We start from the raw sequence: 20,758 nt of genomic DNA, 5'->3' as shown, positions 1-20,758 counted from the left end.
GATATGTTGCCTTTCACACCCACAGAACATACCAAAACACAGCTGTAGCTTATGAAGTAATGTAGGTAATGCAGATTTCACAAACAGAATTGGAAGAGTGATCAGATAAACTGTTTATGTGATTTGATTATGAGATTAAGTATTTACCAAGATATCAGGGAAACCCTTTATTGTTCTCCCTCAAACTTTTACATGCAGCTTAGAATGCAGGCTGGGTTTTAGTTTCACATTTCATCTCAAAGAGGACACCTCTGATAGTGACATATTCATTTGAAAGTGCAAGCCTCCGACTTACAGGCAAGCTTTTTACACAGTGAGGTGCTGCTAACCTACGCTGTGGCACTTGGATTGAAATTCCCATTATAAAACGAGCAGCTACATGGTTAAAATCTCCTCATCATGTTTTACCAGCAGGAGGAGCTATAACCAAAAGAGTTGGACAATCATTATATGATTTGGAGATGCTGGTGTTGGACTGGGGTGTACAAAGTTAAAAATCACACAACACCAGGTCATAGTCCACAATCACCTGATGAAGGAGCACTCCGAAAGCTAGTGTGCTTCCAATTAAACCTGTTGGACTATAACCTGGTGTTGTGTGATTTTTAACATCATTATATGAAGATGTTTAAGACTCCAGTGTTCTAACAGTTGACTGCTACATTTGTGAACGCCCTTAACAATGTTACTTTCTCCCATCAATTTAATTTCCGCAATGACAAAGTCCATCTGACCTCTTATTCATGCTTCAGGCCACTATATCTCAATCTGTATAATAATATTGACCAATGTGTCATGTTGGCACTCCTTTGACAATATATCTTAAAATTACCAGATTTTTGTTTTGTTTTTCATTGGTTCATGACCAATGAAAAACAGATGATACAAAGTTCAGTGGACAGGGAGGTAGTACTGAGGAAGTGGGGAGGCTGCAGAAGGATCTAGACAGTTTGGGAGAGTGGTCCAGGAAATGGCTGATGGAATTCAATGTGAGCAAATGCGAGGTCTTGCACTTTGGCAAAAAGAATAAAAGCATAGACTACTTTCTAAATGGTGAGAAAATTCATAAAGCCAAAGTACAAAGGGATCTGGGAGTGCTCGTCGAGGATTCTCTAAAGGTAAACATGCAGGTTGAGTCCGTGATTAAGAAAGCGAATGCAATGTTGTCACTTATCTCAAGAGGGTTGGAATATAAAAGCACCGTTGTGCTCCTGAGACTTTATAAAGCTCTGGTTAGGCCCCATTTGGAGTACTGTGTCCAGTTTTGGTCCCCACACCTCAGGAAGGACATACTGGCACTGGAGTGTGTCCAGCGGAGATTCACACGGATAATCCCTGGAATGGTTGGTCTAACATATGAGGAACGGCTGAGGATCCTGGGATTGTATTCATTGAGTTTAGAAGATTAAGAGGAGACTTAATAGAGACGTACAAGATAATACTTGGCTTGGAAAGGGTGGACGCTAGGAAATTGTTTCCTTTAGGCGAGGAGACTAGGACCCGTGGACACAGCCTTAAAATTAGAGAGGGTCGATTCAGAACAGATATGCGGAGATATTTCTTCAGCCAAAGAGTGGTGGGCCTGTGGAATTCATTGCCGCAGAGTGCAGTGGAGGCCGGGACGCAAAATATCTTCAAGGCAGAGATCGATAGATTCTTGTTGTCTCAAGGAATTAAGGGCCACGGGGAGAATGCTGGTAAGTGGAGTTGAAATGCCCATCAGCCATGATTGAATGGTGGAGTGGACTCGATGGGCCGAATGGCCTTACTTCCACTCCTATGTCTTATGGTCTTATCTACCACCCATCTCTAATCATCCTTCAGAAGGTGATGATGTACTGTTTTCTTGTACCACTGCAGACCACAGTGCTTTTAAGAAGAGAGTTCCAGGATTTTATATTTTCAAGATAGTCTCTGAATTGAAGGTGACTTGCAGATGTTTCCATGCATCTGCTTCCCTTGCTTGAGCATCTTAGTTGTTTCCATCACCTGATCGTGGAATTCCAGGATTTTGACCAAGTGACACTGAAGGAATGGCAATATATTTCTAAGTCAGGATGGTGGGTGGTTTGGAGGGGAACTTGGAGGAGTTGATCTCTTTCTAGATGGTAGTGGTCATGGGTTTGAAAGATGCTGTCTGAGGATCTTTGATGAGTTTCTCCCATGCGTCTTGCAGATAGTTCACACTGCTGCTCCTGAGCATCAGTGGGGGAAGGAATATGGAAGATAAACAGAAAGTGCTGGAAAAGCTCAGCAGGTCTGGCTGCATCTGTAGAGAGAATTCACAGTTAACGTTTCCAGTTGAGAGACGCTTCCACAGAACACAGTGGATGTAGATGCCAATTAAATGGGTTGCTTTGTCCAAGATGGTGTTAAGCTTCTTGAGTGTTGTTGGAGCTGCACTCATTCAGACAGATGGGGAGTATTATATCACAGTCCTGACTTGAGTCTTGTAGATTGTGCTCAGGCTTTGGGGAGTCAGGGTGTGAATTTCTTAGTGCAGTGTTCCTCTTACTGCAAGATTACAACTCAAAGATTATCAAAGAGTTCAAGTCAAATAGAATTTTTACAGAATTTACCAAAGGTGTGAAGAGGTCAAATGGACTAAATGTGATCAAAGCTGAGAAACTATGACAAAAGTCAACAAACACCTTGTATTAGATGCTGAAGATTCTATATGGTGAAATCAAAAGAGTCTTATTACATGATATCAGAGACATCCACTGATTTGTATGGGAATGAACCATCTTCCTGTGTGCCAGGTATGAGTCCAACTGATACCCATTGATTGCAGTTTTGCTAGGACTTCATGATGCAACACTCTGTGAAATATGACCTTGATGTCAAGGGCTGTCACTCTCGCCTCAGCTTTGGATTTCAGCTGTTTTGTCCATGTTTGAACAAAAGCCATAACGAAATCAGGAGCTGAGTGGCCCTGGTGGAACCCAAACTGGGTGTCACTGAGCAGGTTACTGCTGGGCAGGTGCTGCTTGATAGCACTGTCAATGACACCTTCCATCACTTTACTGATATCGAGCGAAGGCTGATGGGGCAATAATTGGCTGGGTTGGATTTGTCCTGTTTTTTGTGTACAGGGCATACCTGGGCAATTTTCCACTTGGTCAGGTAGATGCCAATGTTGTAGCTGTACTGGAACAGCCTGGCTAATGTTGGAGAAATTGAAATCATCAAATACAATTAGTCCACTATGTCCTCAGTCAAAATTCATTTTAACATTGTGATTTTAACATTTACTTAGTTCCTTCACATGGTGGATCATTTCTGTCTTTTTCCTGAATGACCTCTTGTTTGTTAATCATTTGCAAAATCATTGAGCTGTTTGATCAAGGAACAGAGATATAGGAACAGGAGTAGGCCATTCAGCCCCTCAACTCCATTCCTCCATTAAAGAGATCATGGCTGATCTGTAGCCTAACTCCGTATACCTACCTTTAGCCCATAGCCTTTAATGCTTTTGCTTAAAAAAAAGCTATCTCAAATTTAAGACTAATAATGCAATAATATTTTATTTTATACTCATATTTTAAACATCTATGGTCCTGAAGCCCCATCCACAGTGTTTAACTTCATAGCATTTAGAAATTACCCTTGTTATGGACGAGGCTAGACCCCTCAAAATTTTGCAAGGAGATAGCCCAGACCCTAACCTTTCTAGTTGTTTTGGGCAGGTGTATAGTGGATAATCCAGACATGATGCAGCTGCTCAAAACCTCTCAGTTTTAAATAAAACAGAATTTATTTACAGAGTACTGATTGAAATAAAAACAAAAGAGAACAGAATACCAAAAAACATAACTTATCGGAAAACCCAACAGACTATCCCAACTTAATGATGTTGTTCCAAATTTCAGCAATAATCCCCTTAAACACCCCTTGGCAACAAAAGGTAAAATCAAAAAACAGGTTCTTACAAGAGAGATGTCAGAGAGGGGGAGGATTGGCATGGACCAGATTCTTTGGGTCCAGTAGCTTCACAACTGACTGACTGTTAAAATCAAACCAAAGCTTCTTCAAGTAGATAAACGCAGACAATTTAACCGTGTTAAAGAAGCAGCATTATCGCACTTTGATCTATCAATTTTTTTGGTCCAAAATGGATAACTTCATACTTACTAATATTGAACTCCATCTGCCACAGTTTGTCAAATTCACTTAGTCAGCCAATCCAAATGTAATGTTATGCGGTCATCTAAATTGTCTACAATGCTGCCTTCTTTGTGCCATCAGCAAATTTGGATGTATGACTTTCTACACTGCTATCCAAGTCATTAATGAATAATGTGATTAATTGAGGCCTGAACACAGATCTTTGCAGGGTACTACATCCTGCCACGTCCCAATGCTGGAGCTGAAAGTGGGAAGAGGCTGGAGGGAAAGTGGGGAACTTGTTGTTGGCAGCAACTAGTTACCGCACCCTCACTACACTCGTTATTTAATTAAGTAACCAATTTAGGGCCCAATCAGGAATGGAAGGTTGACTGCTAAAGTTATTCAGTGATGAGTCTTGTTGGCCAAAGCTATTGGAAGGGTATGGGAGGTCATTGAGCAGAGTTGTTGTAACCACGGCCATTAATACTGGGGATTCCTTCCCAGGCACAGGCTGCTATGCAGGAGGCCCGTGTGCTTGAAAACCACTGAGTGGTCATCCAGCTTTCCTTGCATCCAGAAAATGTTCAGCTCCCTGTTAACACCCTCCTGCTTCTTCTGATGATCTTTTTATCACTGCACCAAATGTATTTGGGAAAGTTCACCCTATTATGTCAAGTTCTCACTTCTTGTCATTATTTCTATCATTTTAGAATTTCACAGATGAAAAGTGACATGGGAGCAGTGGATAATTACAAAACATCAAGTCAGTGGGAAATATTCAGGTGAGAGAAATATGCAGCTGTCATCCTGAGTGAGAGCTATTGTAAGGAGATCATTTCTGGGTCATTGGTAGAAGGTTGTTGATACCCATGGGTCCTTCTGACATTACCTTTGCCTGTAGCTTCCTGAACTCCTTTTTCCCACAACGGAATTAGCAAAGTTAAATGGATATATTGACAATTCTTATTGACAATATTAAAGTGGAGTAATGTTATGTAAATCAACATTAAGTGGGGCTTACTTTTAAAGAAGAAGACATTTGCTGGCTTGATTGAATCCAGAGGACTGAACATGGTTGAGAGCAGATATCTGAAGTGGTAACATGAAAAGATACAAACTGACAAACATTTCACACTATTCAGAAATGGGGAATGTATAAGCCAGAGCTTGATAGACCAATCAACGTGTTTCTGAGACAGTGAATAAACTTCAAAATTACATTATAAGGAATGAAGGAAGTGAACTTGCATGAAAGTGCTGGCCTGCGGTTTTTTTTAATGTGAAGACATTCATTGATTTCATTATTGGTAATATTTTTGCAATAATTTGGATAGTTCTATACAATGATGTCAATACCCTTGTCAGTTTTACCTGAATATTTACCTTTGTCAGTTTTACCTGATTATTGTTTGTTACGGTGTCCTGTTCTGGGATCTGCTTGTGCACATGACTATTTAAACAGTTTGACTAAATATTTACCTTTTAATATATTCAATCATTTGTCAATTTCCAACTCCTTTTAAGTATTAATTTTAATTTACACACTGTACGAAGAGTGTTCCATTACATCATGGTTGCTCAGTGGTTAGCACTGCTGCCTCGTAGCTTCAGGGACTTGGTTCAATTTCACTCTCAGGCCACTGTCTATGTAGAGTTTTCACGTTCTTCCGTGTCTGTGTGGGTTTCCTCCAATTGCCTCTCACAGTCCAAAGATGTGCAGGTCAGTGAATTGGCCATGCTAAATTTCCCATAGTGTCCAAGGATGTGCAGGCTAGGTGAAGTAGCCATGGGAAATGCAGGGTTACAGGGATAGGGTGGCGGGGGGGGGGGGGGGGGGGGGGGTGGTGTTGGTAGGGTGGTGGGTCTGGATGGGATCTCTTTGGAGGGTCTGCGTGGACTTAATGGGCCACATTACCTGGTTCCACACTGAAGGTATTCAGTAATCACAATTTAGATATTTAATTTTGTCCTATTATAGATCAGCTTAGTTCTATATATTTTGTGCCGCATTTTATTTATTAGATTTTCGAAAATTTACCCAATTACTTGTTAAATCATAAGTTTTTCATTAATTGTTTAATCTATATTAAATGTTTTATTATTTTTATCTTTCAAGTCTCTCACCTAACCAGTGTTATGGGAAAAAGTATCATCGCGTTAACAAGCCTTTTTTGAATCGAACCATGAAGGATTATGCACAATACCAGCAATCCTCAAGGTACACATGGTCTATATTGACTGGGACTCACTTTGTGTAGGGACTTGGATGCGGCAGTCTTTGTAAGCTCCATTCAGGAGGGTTTCTTGACACAGTATGTAAACAGTCCAATCAGGGAAGGGGTTATACTGGACCTGGTTTTGGGAAATGAGCCCAGCCAGGTGAGTGAAGTTTCAGTCAGAGTGCATTTGGGAGTGGTGACCATAACACTGTGAGTTTTAAGATGCTAATGGATAAGGATAACAGCAGTCCTCAGGTGAGGGTGTTAAACTGTGGGAAAGCGAACTACAACAATATTGGGCAGGAACTGGAGAATCGGCGAAAGTGAGGATTGCAGATGCTGGAGGTTAGAGTCAAGAGTGGGGTGCTGGAAATGTGCAGCAGGTCAGGCAGGATCCGAGGAGCAGGAAAATCGACTTTTCAGGCAAAAGCCCTTCATTAGGAATGAGGCTAGGAGCCTCAGTGGTGGAGAGATAAATGCGAGCGGGTTGGGGCTGGGGTAAGTAGCTGAGAGTCCAATATGTGGATGGAGGTGGGGGATAAAGATGATAGATCGGAGCGGAGGTTGGAGCAGATAGGTGAGAAGGAAGATGGACAGGTGGGACAGGTCATGAGGATGGTGCCAAGTTGGAAGGTTTGGAACTGGGATAAGGGGGCAGGGGAAATGAGGAAACTGGTGAAATCCACATTGATGCCATGGGGTTGGAAGGTCGCGAGGGGGAAGATGAGGCATTCTACCTCCAGGCATTGGGTGGAGAATGTTGATCGGAGGTGGCTGCTTGAAGGTAAATCTACATTGGACATGCTGTGTTTCAAACAGCAATTGATTAGAGTTCAGGAACGGCACATTCCTGTGGGAATGAAGGCTAGGGATGGCAAAGTATGTGAACCTTGGATGACTGGGGATGTAATAACTTTGGTCAAACAGAAGAAAGAAGCATATGTAAGGTCTAGGAGAATGGGAATTGATGAAGCCTTTGAGTATATAAGGAAAGTAAGAAAGAACTTAAACAAGGAATTAGAAGGACTAAAAGGGATCAAGAAAAAAATGTTAGCAAATAGGATTAAGGAGAATCCCAAGGTTTTTTATACATTTAAAAAAAAACCAAGAGGTTTGCCAGGAAAAGTGCTGGCCTACTTAAGGACAAAGGAAAAATTCAATGTTTGGAGCCAGAAGAGGTAGTTGAGGTCATAAACGAATACTTTGTGTTGATATTCATCAAAGAGAAGGAATTGGTGGAGGATGATATCATGATGAATGACAAGGATAGAGTGGAAAGAATGAGGCTTTTTCCCAGGGCGGAGGGGTCAATTACTGGTGACACAGGTTCAAGGTGTGGGACAGGGGGAAGTTTAAAAGATGAAAATGTGTTGCTGGTGAAAGCACAGCAGGTTAGGCAGCATCTCAGGAATAGGGAATTCGACGTTTCGAGCATAAGCCCTTCATCAGGAATTCCTGATGAAGGGCTTATGCTCGAAACGTCGAATTCCCTATTCCTGAGATGCTGCCTAACCTGCTGTGCTTTCACCAGCAACACATTTTCAGCTGTGATCTCCAGCATCTGCAGACCTCATTTTTTACTCGGAAGTTTAAAAGAGATGTGCGAAGCAGGTTTTTCACACAAAGGGTGATGAGTGCCTGGAACACACTGCCAGAGGAGGTGGTGGAGGCAGACACAATGGCAGCGTTCCAGAAACACCTGGACAAATATATGAATAGGAAGGGAATAGAGGGATACGGATCCTGTAAGTGAAGACAGTTTATTATGGAAAGGCAAAACATGTCAGTGCAGGCTTGGAGGACCCAAGGGCCTGTTCCTGTGCTGTATTGTTTTTTGATTATGTGCATCACTGGACTCCCCAGAAGGTATATCAGAGAACATCAAATAAAAAAAACAAAAACAAAACCAGAAATTACTGGAAAAGCTCAGCAGGTCTGACAGCATCTGTGGAGAAATCAGAGTTAATGTTTCGGGCACATGATCCTTCCTCAGAGCTGATGGTAAATAGTAAAATTTCAGTTTAAATGCAGGATATAGGATTGTGGGGAGGGGGTAAGGAGTAAACAATATATGGAGTTAGAGTCCCAAAGAGAGGAGAACAATTAGGCAGACAAAGGAGTAGATCACGATCTGGCTGGGAGGGTGAATAGTTGTTAATGGAGTCTGTAAGTGGATAACAATAGGTAGTGTTTAGTGGCAGACGAGGTGATAACAAGGAGTAAGGGGCTAGGATATGGGAAAGTTCAAATCCAAAAGTTATTGAAGTCATTATAGAGTCCAGAAGGCTGCAAGGTCCACAAGTGGAAAGTGAGGTGTTATTCTTCCAGCTTGCACACTGAGCGTCGCTGGAGCAGTGCAGCAAACCTGAGACAGAGATGTTGGCCAGGGAACAGGGTGGTGTGTTAAAGCAGCAAGCAACTGAAAGCTCAGGGTCTTTTGACCGGGCAATATGTAGGTGCTCTGTGAAGCGGTCACCCAGTCGACACTTTGTTTCCCCAGTGTTGAGGAGACTGCATTGTGAGATCATAAAACCATAAGACATAGGAGCAGAAATTAGGCCATTCAGCCCATTCAGCCCATCTGCTCCACTATTCAAACATGGCCAATACATTTCTCAACTCCATTCTCCCACTTTCTCCCCATAACCTTTGACCTACCTGACAATCAAGAACCTCTCTATCTCTGCTTTAAGTTTCCTCGGTGACCTGGCATCCACAGCCTTCTGTGGCAATGAATTCCACAGAGTCACCACTCTCTGGCTGAAGAAGTTTCTCCTCATCTCTGTTCTAAAAGGTCTTCCCTTTACTCTAAGGCTATACCCTTAGGTCATAATCTCTTCCACCAATGAAAACAGCTTCCCAACATGCTCCCTATCCAGGCCATTCAGTATTCTGTATGTTTCAATTAGTTCTCCTCTCAATTTGTCTCAACTCCATCAAGAATAAAGTCAGAGTCCTCTTTAGTCAGTTTTGCCCGATTACTCTCTTGAAATCTTGGGATATTACTCATATCTTCCATTGTGAAGACTGACACAAAGTTTGTCACCATTCCCTTGTTCCCCACTAATGTCTCTTTAGCGTCATTTTCCATAAGCCCAATGTGAGCAGTGAATGCAGTCGACTCGATTGTGTGAAATGCAGGTAAAGTGCTGCTTCACCTGGAAGAAATGTTTTGGCCTTTGCGTACTGTGGAGGGAGGGGGTAAATGGGTAGATGTTACACACTCTGCAGTTGCAGGGGAAATTGCTGTGTGACTTTGGGGGTGTTGTTCAGAGTAAAGGAAATGTGGACCAGGACATCCCGTAGGGAATAGTCCCAATGGAAGGTGGACAAGGGAGAAGAGGGGACTATGTGTATGGTGGTGGCATTTTGCTGGGGGTGCCAGAAATGGCAGTTAATGAGCCTCTGAATGTGGATGCTGGTGGATAGTAGGTAAGGAAAATGGGGACCCTATCACTGTTATAGGAGGGAAGAGAGGGGATGAGAGCTGAATGCGTGAGATAGGTCGGACCTGGTTTATGGCCCTATCAACAACGGAGCTGGGGAAATCCTGGTTGAGGAAGAAGGTGAGCATCTGGGAGACTCCCTTGTCGAAGTTGGCCTCATTGGAACATATATGATGGAGTTGGAGGAACAGGGAGAATACATTAGAATCTTTACAAGAAGCAGTGTGTACAAACAAGGTAACATCAAATAATACTTCATATTTTAAAAATAATAATACATAAAATTATGGGGGACCAATACGCGTTGCATAGGGAGGACATGCATTTCCTAATTGAGGGTCAACATCCAGGGGCTATACACCTCTGATCTTCTTTCAATTAATATAAATATGTTACTGAAAAATGCATTTTGTGATGGTATATGCTGCAACTACTCAGCACTAGTCATGATCAAAATAAATGTTTAATGTGGTGGATAGAGAACAATGTGGTGGATGGTTTTGTCCGAGATGATGCTGAACATCTTGAATGACTTTGGAGCTGCACGTATCCATGTTTGCGTGGTATTGGTTAGCTCAGCCAGCTGGCTGGCTGATTGGCTTGCAATGCGAAGTGTTACCAACAGTGTAGGTTTGAATCTTGTCTCAGCTGAGGTTACCATGAAGGTCCTGTCTTTTTAACTTCACTCCTTTGCCGGAGATGTTCTGATCCTTAGGTTAATCTGTGGGCGGCACGGTGGCACAGTGGTTAGCACTGCTGCCTAACAGCACCTGAGACCCGGGTTCAATTCCCGACTCAGGCGACAGACTGTGTGGAGTTTGCACATTCTCCCCGTGTCTGCGTGGGTTTCCTCCGGGTACTCCGGTTTCCTCCCACAGTCCAAAGATGTGCGGGTCAGGTGAATTGGCCATGCTAAATTGCCCGTAGTGTTAGGTAAGGGGTAAATGTAGAGGTATGGGTGGGTTGCGCTTCGGCGGGTCGGTGTGGACTTGTTGGACCGAAGGGCCTGTTTCCACACTGTAAGTAATCTAATCTAATCTAATCTAAAACCACACAACCCGTGGTCCCTGTCTGTCTGTCTCTCTGTGGGAGAAAGTAGGATCTTGGCAATTTTGCTTTTTGCAGTGCAGCAAATAATTAGGAAAGCTAATACAATGTTCTTATTTATTAAGAGGGTAATTGAATACACAAGTATGGAGGTTATGCTTCATTTATTCAGGTAGTTCTTCTAGAATGTGATGGTTATGTCCTTGTGCAAACCTGCATTATAAAAAAATCGTGCTTTTGAAACAGAGCTTAAAGTGCTGGCAATATAATCACCTTCCAGCCTAAGCACAAGTTTGTGCTTTGTAAATAGGGTCCCCAATTCATCACTTGTGTTACAGTGAATTTGCATTAATGAAACATGCTTTATAGCAGAATAACCTACACTGATTAGACCACATTTGGAGTACTGTGTACAGTACTGGTTTTGTCATTTACAGAAGGATATAAACATATGGAAAGCTGCTCAGCTTCTGACCTCATTACAGCCTCGGTTTAAAAAAAGCTGAATTCCAGAGGTGAAATGAGAGTGACAGCCCTTGACATCAAGCCTGCATTTGGCCCTAGCAAAACTGGAATCAATGTGTATCAGCAGGGAAACTCTCTGGTGGTTAGAGTCATACCTGACATATAGGAAGATGATTGTAGTTGTTGGAGGTCAGTCATCTCCGCTCCACGACATGACAGGAGTTCCTCAGGATACTGTCCATATCCCAACCATTTTCAGCTGTTTCATCAATGATCTTCCCTCCTTCATAAGGTCAGAAGTGAGGAACTTTACTGATCATTGCACAATGTTCACCATTCATGACTCCTCAGATACTGAAGTAGTCCTGTCCAAATGAAACAAGATCTGGCCAATATCTAGGTTTGGGCTGACCAGTGGCAAGTAACATCTGTGCCACTTAAATGCCAGGCTATGACCATCACCAACAAGAGACAATCAAACCACAGCACCTTGACATTCAATGGTATTAGCATAATTGAATCCCTCATTATCAACATCCTGGGAGTTATTATTGATCAGAAACTCAACTGGACTCACCACTAAACACAGAAACTACAAGAGTAGGTCAGACTCTTTTTGGAATACTGTGTTGAGTAACTCACTTCATGACTCCTGACAGCCAGTTCACCATTGACAGGGCCCAAGTCAGGAGTGAGATGGAACAGTCCCCACTTCCTGGGTGCGTACAGCTCCAACAACACTCAAAAAGCTTGACCCCATCCAGGACAAAGTAGATGAAAATCTCTGGAATTGCGCCCCTCAGTGATAGCCAAAACTTTATTTGTTGCAGCAATCACTCTTTTTGCTCTTCTAGTGTCTGATCTGAAATATTACCACTCATTAAAAACTTATTCTGTCTTTCATTACAGACCTGTTGGCACTCAGAAAATGACTCTGAACCTGTCTAATATTTACCAATCTATGTGGCAGAGGATGAACCAAGCTCAGATGTACCAGTCAGCAGTGCTGAACATTATAAGTAAGAAAATTAAGCATGTTAAACCTTGGAAATGTGTTCCTTTTACCACCGAGGCTATATGGGTTGCACTGTGTACCATCTACAAGATGCACCACAGCTTTTTGCTAAGGTTTAAACAAAACCTTTGAAATCTAGAACCCCAATCAGATAGACAGGCCTATACATCATTGGAATTTTTCTGTGTTAAAGTTACCTTCCATGCTTACACTACCCAGACTTGGAAATGTATCACCATTGCTGCAGCATTCTTTGGTTAAAGTCATAGATCTCACAATGTGGGAACACGATGCAAATATCCTCAATAGAAAGTTTTAGAAGCTAGCTCACTGCCACCATCAGAAAGACTGTTATGGATGGGCAGTAAGGACTGGCTTTTCCTGTGACATCTGCAACTAGTTTAAAAAATTTTTTAGAAGTTTAATTTGAGGAGCAATGAGCAAAATACATAAAATCAATTTGGTGATTTGAAAGTATGCAAGAATCCTTAGGAAAAGTACAAAGAGATGAAAGATAGAATATTAAAGGAAATGAAGGTTTGAGTTATAAGGAGATGTTGGATGGACTAGGATCTTTTTCACTGGAGCAGGGGAGGTTGAGGGGTGACCTTATCAAAGTTTATAAAATCATAAAGGATATAGATAAGGTGAAAGGCGGATGTCTTTTCCCAAGGGTGGGGGATTTCAAGGCTTGGGGCATTTTTTAAAGTGAGGAGAAAGATTTAGAAAGGACATGAGAGGCAACCATTTTACACAGGGAGGAACTTCCCGCGGAAGTGATGGATGTGGGTACAGTTACAACACTTAAAAGACATTTGGAGAAATACATAATTAAAAAAATGTTTGGAAGGATATGAGCCAAGTGCAGGCAGGTGGGACAAGTTTAGTTTGGAATTATGATGAGCACGAACTGGTTGGGCCAAAAGGTCTATTTCCCCACTGTGTGACTCTGACTCTATAACTCTCTATGGTTAATATCCTGCTCAGATCATTGACCCAGACCTTGACAGATCCTGTAAAATCAACTATCTTCATAAGATAGTTGATTTTACAGGATCTGTCAAGGTCAGGGTCAAGGGAGAAAATGCCCTGGCTGTCAAACTTTATATTAAATGTCCAACTCGCTGATCCTGTATCTCTTCCCTTCTATTGTTCATTTTTTTTCCCTTATTCTCTCATGGGATCTGGCATCATTGGTTGGGCCAGCATTTATTGGCCATCTTTAATTGCACTTCAATGGAGTGTCTTGCTGGGCATATCAGGATCAACCACTTTGTTGTCACATGTAGGTAAGGACAGCAGATTCACTTCCCTGAAGGACATTAGTGAACCAATGGGGTTTTATGACAATCAGCAATGGTTACATGGTCACCAGTAGCCCAGTTTCGGGTTCTAGATTTTTCTTAAATTCAAATTTCACGATCTGCTGCATTAGGATTCGAACATGCGTCCCTTGAATAATAGTAAGATTCTGGATTACTAAACAACATACAAAGAACTGCAGCTGCAGGAAATCTAAAACAAAACAGAAATAGCTGGAAAACCTCAGTTTGACAAAAGGTTACTGGACCCAAACAGTTAACTCTGGTTTCTCTCCACAGATGCTGCTAGACTTGCTGAGTTTCTCCAGCTATTTGTGTTCTTGACCAGATTACTAACAGAGAGACATTACTGCTATAACACCACCTCTTCTTTGCTGTTGCCCCAAAAAGACAACATCTATTGTGTGTCATGGAGATTTTGGTCTGGAATTGATTACAAAGTTTGCATTCACTTTCCATGCTGTGTTTCCTTGAGGAAGGTAATTTGTTCAGGGAAATTGTCAGTCCTCCAAGAAGAGAAGTTTTAATCTTTGGACACATTTTAAGCTTGTCATTTTAAACCCATGTCTCTGCTGTCTATTTTAGACAAATAGAAAGGCACAGTAATTTCTTCTATCACTTCCTGTAGGAACCTTGGGTGCATCCCATCTGGCCCAGGGGATTTATCTATTCTTATGTGTTTCAAATGTTTTAACAAATCCTCCTTCCAAACATCTACCTGTTCTAGCATATCGGTCTGTTTCACGGTATCCTCAGAAATGTCAAGGTCCCTCTCTTTAGTGAATACAGAAGCAAAGTATTTATTAAGGACCTCCCTACCTTCTCCAACTCCAGACACAAGTTCCCTCCACTATCCCTGATTGGCCCTACCCTCACTCTGGCCATCTTCTTGTTCCTCACGTAAGTGGAGAAAACCTTGGGGTTTTCCTTAAACCTACCCGCTAAAGCTTTTTCATGATCCCTTTTGACTCTCCCCAGTCTATTTTTCAGTTTCTTCTCTGTTTTACAATGGACAACCTTGATTTATAAACAAAGTTTTAAATCCTTCCAAAAGAGGAAACATCCTTTCCACATTTGTCCTGTTAAGATTCCTTATGATCAGTTTGTTTCAATCAAGTTGCCTTTTACTCTTGTAAACTCCAGCAGATGCAGTCCCAGCCTGTCTAACCTTAAACTTGCAGCATTATGTCTTTATTTTCTATGGAAAATATGAAGGTGTCACTATACTGTAATTACTGCAATGTTTAACTTTTAACTTTGTTCTTTCTTTCTACCTTGTTTTTAACATTCTGAACCTAGGTACTTATACCCAAAATGATGACTTGTGTGGCACCATTATACCCTTTTCATTGTACTCCCGTACATTTGTCCTTGAGTACATGTGACGATAAAGTCCACATGAAATCAAACGCACTCAATCCAAGTATTAATCTAGAAAGACAAAAGCAGCTGAAATTCTGAAACAAACACAGTGAACACTGGAGAAACTCATCAGGTTTAATAGCATCTTTGAAAAAGAAATAGAGTTGACATTTTGTGCAGAACACAGATTCTGGAGAAGAGTTATGCTGCACTCAAGATGTTAACTCCACTAGTCAAGCAACATCTCTCCCGTTAAAAATCACACAACACTAGGTTATAGTCCAACAGGTTTAATTGGAAGCACTAGCTTTCGGAGCAACACTCCTTCATCAGGTGAATCACCTGATGAAGGAGCGTCGCTCCGAAAGCTAGTGTGCTTCCAATTAAACCTGTTGGACTATAACCTGGTGTTGTATGATTTTTAACTGTCTACACCCCAGTCCAACACCGGCATCTCCAAATCATAACATCTCTCCAGAATGCCTATTTGCATCCTTCATTAAATAAGGAGACCAGTGTACGGTATAAGGTGCATAATATTGGTTCAGGCTCTCGATACAGTCTCTTGATACAGTGCCATGTATAAGATAAAGTCAGAATCTTTTTATTTTTTCTCTATTTTATATTGTGGGTTGAAATGAGAAAAGAACTGATTTTAAATTGAAGGATTGCTGAAAGAACACTGTATAATTTTTGGCAGCTCGTAAGTTGACATTTATTATAAACATTGCTTCGTACAGCTGCTGTTCTAACAGTGTTAGAAGGGGTAGACAAACTGGAGCTTGGGTGTGTATAAAAGGAGACTTAGTCGTGACTAAGTAACTGATTGATCTTTGCACTAGTTATCAGTGATTGATGACACAGACCTTTTGCCTGCCCATAACCATGCAATTAGTTCACAGGTAGTTGAACAGTTTGCTGCTGTGAACAAGACAGAGAAAAACCATTCAATCTCCACCAGCCAAAATAAGAACATTATAAACAGATGCTGATAGGCGAAAGAGCCAAAACTTGGCAGATAGTATTTCAGTGAGTGGTTATCTATTTTGGTCAGGAGAAAAGACAGGCAACTCATCATCTAAATGCAGAGAAACTTCAGAGTGCTTTGGTGCAGAGGGATCTGGGTGCCCTTGTGCATGAATTGCATATGACTAATATGAAGGTACAACAGGTAATAATGAAAGCAAATGGAATTTTGGCATTTAGTACTAAACGAGAGCATTAAAGTATAAGTGCTAAGTAGGTGACTCTGTTCGCTGCGGTACATGAAAATCACCGTAAGCCTGAAGAAAATAAGTTTATTTTGTAATCAGTAGTTGCAGTAATCTGTGCCTTTTAACTAACATGCCACGATCCTTTTATAAGTGTGATCCAGTCACCCTGTAACTTGTATAAACTCCTGCAAACAAGTAGAAGTCTCTGAAGAAGGGAAGCTGAGAAGCAGCATTCTGACCAGCACAAGAATCATCTCAGCAAATCCTATGAACATTGCACAACATTCCCAATCTTTCTCTCACCATGATATGTGTGTGTGTGTGTGTGTGTGTGTGTGTGTGTGTACGTTACATAGTCATACTTACTGAGAATGTCCTAGGCATCACCAACCCAGTCCTGGATAGACCCAGCAAAGGTGGTGGCACAGTAGAATCCAGCTGGAGGAATGTTGCCAATGGGAATCCTCAACATTGACTTCATAGTCAATAAAGTTTCATGTCATCAGGATAAACATGGGTGAGGAAACATCCTGCTGATTAACACAAAATTTCCTCCCTTAACTGTTGAAACAGTGCTCTTCCATGTTGACCAATGCATTGCAGCCTCCTCCAATGGGTCCCAGTGTTTAAGGTGCCAGTCTTTAGCCAATTTTGTTCACTCCACTTGATGGCTGGATACACTGGACTCTATGCCCTGACAAAATTCTAGCAATAGGATGAAAGACTGTTACTCCAGAGCTAATACACTCCTACCAAAGCTGTTCCAGTACAGTAATGACACTGGCATCTACTGACATTGTGGAAAATTGCTCGGGTATGTTCTGTCCATAAAAAGCAGGACAAATCCAATCCAGCCAATTACTGCCCCATCAGTCAACTCTCCATCATCAGTAAAGTGATGAAAGGTGTCACCAACAGTGCTATCAAGCAGCACCCACTCAGCAATAACCTGCTCCCTGATGTCCAGTTTGGGCTCTGCCAGGGCCACTCAGCTCCTGACCTCATTACAGCCTTAGTTCAAACATGGACAAAAGAGCTGAATTCCAGAGATGAAGTGAACAAGACTACCCTTGACATCAAGGTCACAATTGTCCAAATATGGAGTTAAGAAATCCAATCAAAAATAGAAATCAGGATTGAAACTCTCCCCTGGTTGGGAGAGCACAAAGGAAAATGTTGTGGTTATTGGAGGTCTGTCATCTCAGCTTCAGGACATCTCTGCAGAAGTTTCTCAGGATAGATGTTTTCTACATCAATGTGTTCAAAGATATTATAAAAACAATTGGAGCAGATGGGACTTGAACACAGTTCTTCAGGATAGAGTCCTGGACCTAATCATTTTTAGCTGTTTCATCAATGCTATTCCCACTATCATTAGTTCAGAAGTGGAGATGATCACTGATTATTTTACTAAGTTCAGCATCATTCATGACTCTTTGGATATTAAAGCAGTCCATGACCTAATGCAGCAAGACTTGGACAAATCCCAGGCTTCCAAGTTGGAATGGTGAGCAGTTTGGAGCAGATGTTGTCACAGTTCTGCTCCTTGTTTCTGCTGCACTTGTCTTTTTAAAAGATATTGGACATTGGTTTATGGACAAACATGGTCACTAAAGCAATTTGGTTCTGTACAGTAGCATATGAAGAAACAAGCAAACATTGGAGGTTAAGCCCATCCAACAAGCAAACAAAAGACATTTCTTACTTGTCCAAAATTATATTTACATTTATTTGAGGTGCTGGGAGGGTCTGATAACACTTTGTTATATTAAAACTGCAAGAGAAATTGCAAATTGCTGTTATAATTCAGATGATTTAAAATTGATCAAACTTGCAGTCAGGGTTTTAATAGATTCAGGTCATTCACTTCAAAGCTAGAAATATTTTCTTTCTTGTTACACATGCTCCATTAATAGTTTTACTTGAATTTGACTTTTTTTTTTCAGGTTCAATTCCAGATGGCTTAGCATGTGACTAAACCTCAAGCTGTGGAGAAGTCACTGAGAGGATGCCACAAGATTACATGTGTCAAGCATCAAGCATAATTACTTTTAAAGCAAATACTATCTTCTTTACTGGGAAGCATATGCTGGCTGACTTACTCCTTCTGCCACTTATTGATTATTTCAAAAGAAAGGTTTGGTGAATTGATTATCACATTGCCTTTCAAGTTCACTGGTTGGTTCCCTATGCTTACATTATGTTAAGGTAGTAATAGGGATTTCTGATCAAGCTCTCGAAATGCTGCATTAACAGCTACCATGGGTTTTCTGGCTCTTTTGGAACAAGCAATCGCATATCTACTGCTGAAAATTAGAAAATATCTGAATATATATTCAAGATTATTTTGCTAATCTCTTCCTTCTCAAATGCTGACTTTCTATTGTTGCTTCCTCTTGTTTCTTAAGCTTTGTATTATTTCTTAAATTAATCCTGTTTCCTGGTCTCACCTAGCATTTGATCACTCTGAGGATTGGAAAATCTCCAGAAACCTCAAACTGGCATCATCTTTCTGCTTCTATGGTGTTTCTGAAAGAATCCATCTTCTGTATCCTATGTCAAATGTCTTGTGCACCATTGTAAGATGGTCCAAAGACATCCATCTTTAGGTAAAGATCTTAGGTTTCTGGAGTAATTCCTCAAAGTTCAACATTCTAATACTGACAATAACCTTGTTGGTTTCCACTTAGTTCTCTTTCATCTCTGTTTTCACCTGCCACAATTACTCAATGGGAATTGCAGGTTGCCGACCACCATTCCGATGACTCTAATACAGATCTGCTTTTTATTCTGTTTAGCCCAGCCTTATGAATGTGGTGAGTGATGTATCAAGTAATTCCCCAATTCATTTTTTGGCAGGTTTATCCTGTTCTATTTTGTATCAGTCATTCCTATTTAATAGTAATTGGTTTCCTTTTGAGTTGATCAAAGTACAGCAGTCATCCACGTTTTTACAACACAAGTTACCAATGAAACTTAAATTTTGTTTTAAGTTGGGACCCACTCTTCAGGGATCAAATTGTCAATCATGGCCTGATCTCCAGGTTGGGCTCTCAGTAACACAAATATGTTCACAGAGATCAGAAGAATTTCCAACATTACCTAAATCCTACAGAGGTCTTTCAATGTTGACAGCCTTGCTGGAGTACACAAAGATCCTCTGTTTACAAAGCCACCCTCAAATCCTCAGATAAACATGGGCTATGTTCAATATTTCAATTGGAAACCTTCACTCAAGGTAAACACAGAAGGTATATCCTTCCTTCTGCCTTTTCCAGTGTGCGGGACTGATTTCAAGTTTCTTTTGCTTGAATCTACTCGTTTCTTTTTGTTTCATATTCTCAAGTAAATCAAGCTGACAATTTTCATGGTGAATATTCTGTCTGCAACAAATAAAGTAACTGAAGGATGATATGAGATATAACATGGAATTGGTGATTGTATTGGAATAACACATATCCAAATGTATTGATTTGATAGAAATTGCATTGGCTTTCTGCAGCAAAGACTATATCTATATTTGAAATAAAGTTTGAAGTAAGCAAGTTGCAAGAGTTGGATGTTTATGTATGTAGAAAGGTGAAGTCACCACATAGGGAGTCTGATGAGTAGTTTGGGATTGGGGACTGGGGACAGGGCAAAAACGTCACCTACTGATGGAGAGAAGTAACATACTACTGTCTCTGGAGTGAATAGTGTCCTGTGGGCCTGTAAAAATAAGTTGTTTGTGGATTAAGGAGTTTTACCTCTCAGGCTTCTCTTTTCTCGAGTAGGCCAGATCTGCATCAAGGAATGGTGCTCCCGGCCCTTGTTAAGACATTTACCATACTAACGGGATTGATAATTTTAATCCTCACTAGGTTTATGTCTGCAGGTAAAATAAAAAAGACAGGCTCGGTAATGACATGGTAATTCCCACTGATTTCTACTGCTCAGATGGACCACGTGGTCTTGCTGATGTAAGGGTCCATTGCAATAATCAATCTTAGTCACACTCTACACGTTGAAAGCGTCTGGTCCGGTGCACTGGATGACATCTCCTCAGCTTAGGTGGTAGATAATCTCAGACCATTCTGAATCACATCGATATTTAGTGGCTTTTCCCATCTGGATGTCGTATATGATCAAATAGATCAATAAGTAGGTGATCCCCCACATGTCTCTCCTCTTAGTTCAAATATCTGTAACAAGAATAGCATTAAAACAACAGCCAAATTCAAAAAATCCCAATGGACAGGATCCCCTCGGTTTCCTAGGATTCCATTATTCTCTTCTCCTCTTCCCCCTTTCGATTGGTGCGTCCAATCAATTTACAATGGTGCAGGTGGATCCAAGCCGAGTGACCAGCGACTTTGACCACCATAAGGATGGGAAGTATAACCTGGAAGGAGCCAGTCCAATGAGGTTGGAGACCATCATGAGTCTAGTTCTTGACGAGCACCAAGACAAGGCTGAAAGGGAGGGAACATTGCCGTAGGCCTCATGCACCTGAGAGTGAAAGGTATGCATAGTTAGAACAAGAACATAACCAATCATTTCTTCGGTCATGTGATGCAAG

The 20,758-nt window shown here is 41.2% G+C and overlaps 1 protein-coding gene across 1 annotated transcript in view; it reads left to right on the top strand.

The window, feature by feature from the left end:
* Window positions 1-19,745, top strand: part of LOC132820872 (E3 ubiquitin/ISG15 ligase TRIM25-like) — a 31,695-nt gene extending 11,950 nt beyond the window's left edge. Inside the window, exons 5-8 of the mRNA XM_060833232.1 lie at window positions 4,821-4,892; window positions 6,227-6,328; window positions 12,197-12,306; window positions 18,147-19,745. Coding sequence (XP_060689215.1) covers window positions 4,821-4,892; window positions 6,227-6,328; window positions 12,197-12,306; window positions 18,147-18,178 — 316 coding nt within the window. The 3' untranslated portion in view covers window positions 18,179-19,745. The remainder of the gene's footprint in view (window positions 1-4,820; window positions 4,893-6,226; window positions 6,329-12,196; window positions 12,307-18,146) is intronic.
* Window positions 19,746-20,758: the final 1,013 nt, after the last annotated feature.

The sequence above is a fragment of the Hemiscyllium ocellatum genome, chromosome 12, assembly GCF_020745735.1.
Source record: "Hemiscyllium ocellatum isolate sHemOce1 chromosome 12, sHemOce1.pat.X.cur, whole genome shotgun sequence".
In the NCBI taxonomy this organism is placed as follows: Eukaryota; Metazoa; Chordata; class Chondrichthyes; order Orectolobiformes; family Hemiscylliidae; genus Hemiscyllium; species Hemiscyllium ocellatum.
This window is presented reverse-complemented; position numbering and strand designations above follow the sequence as displayed.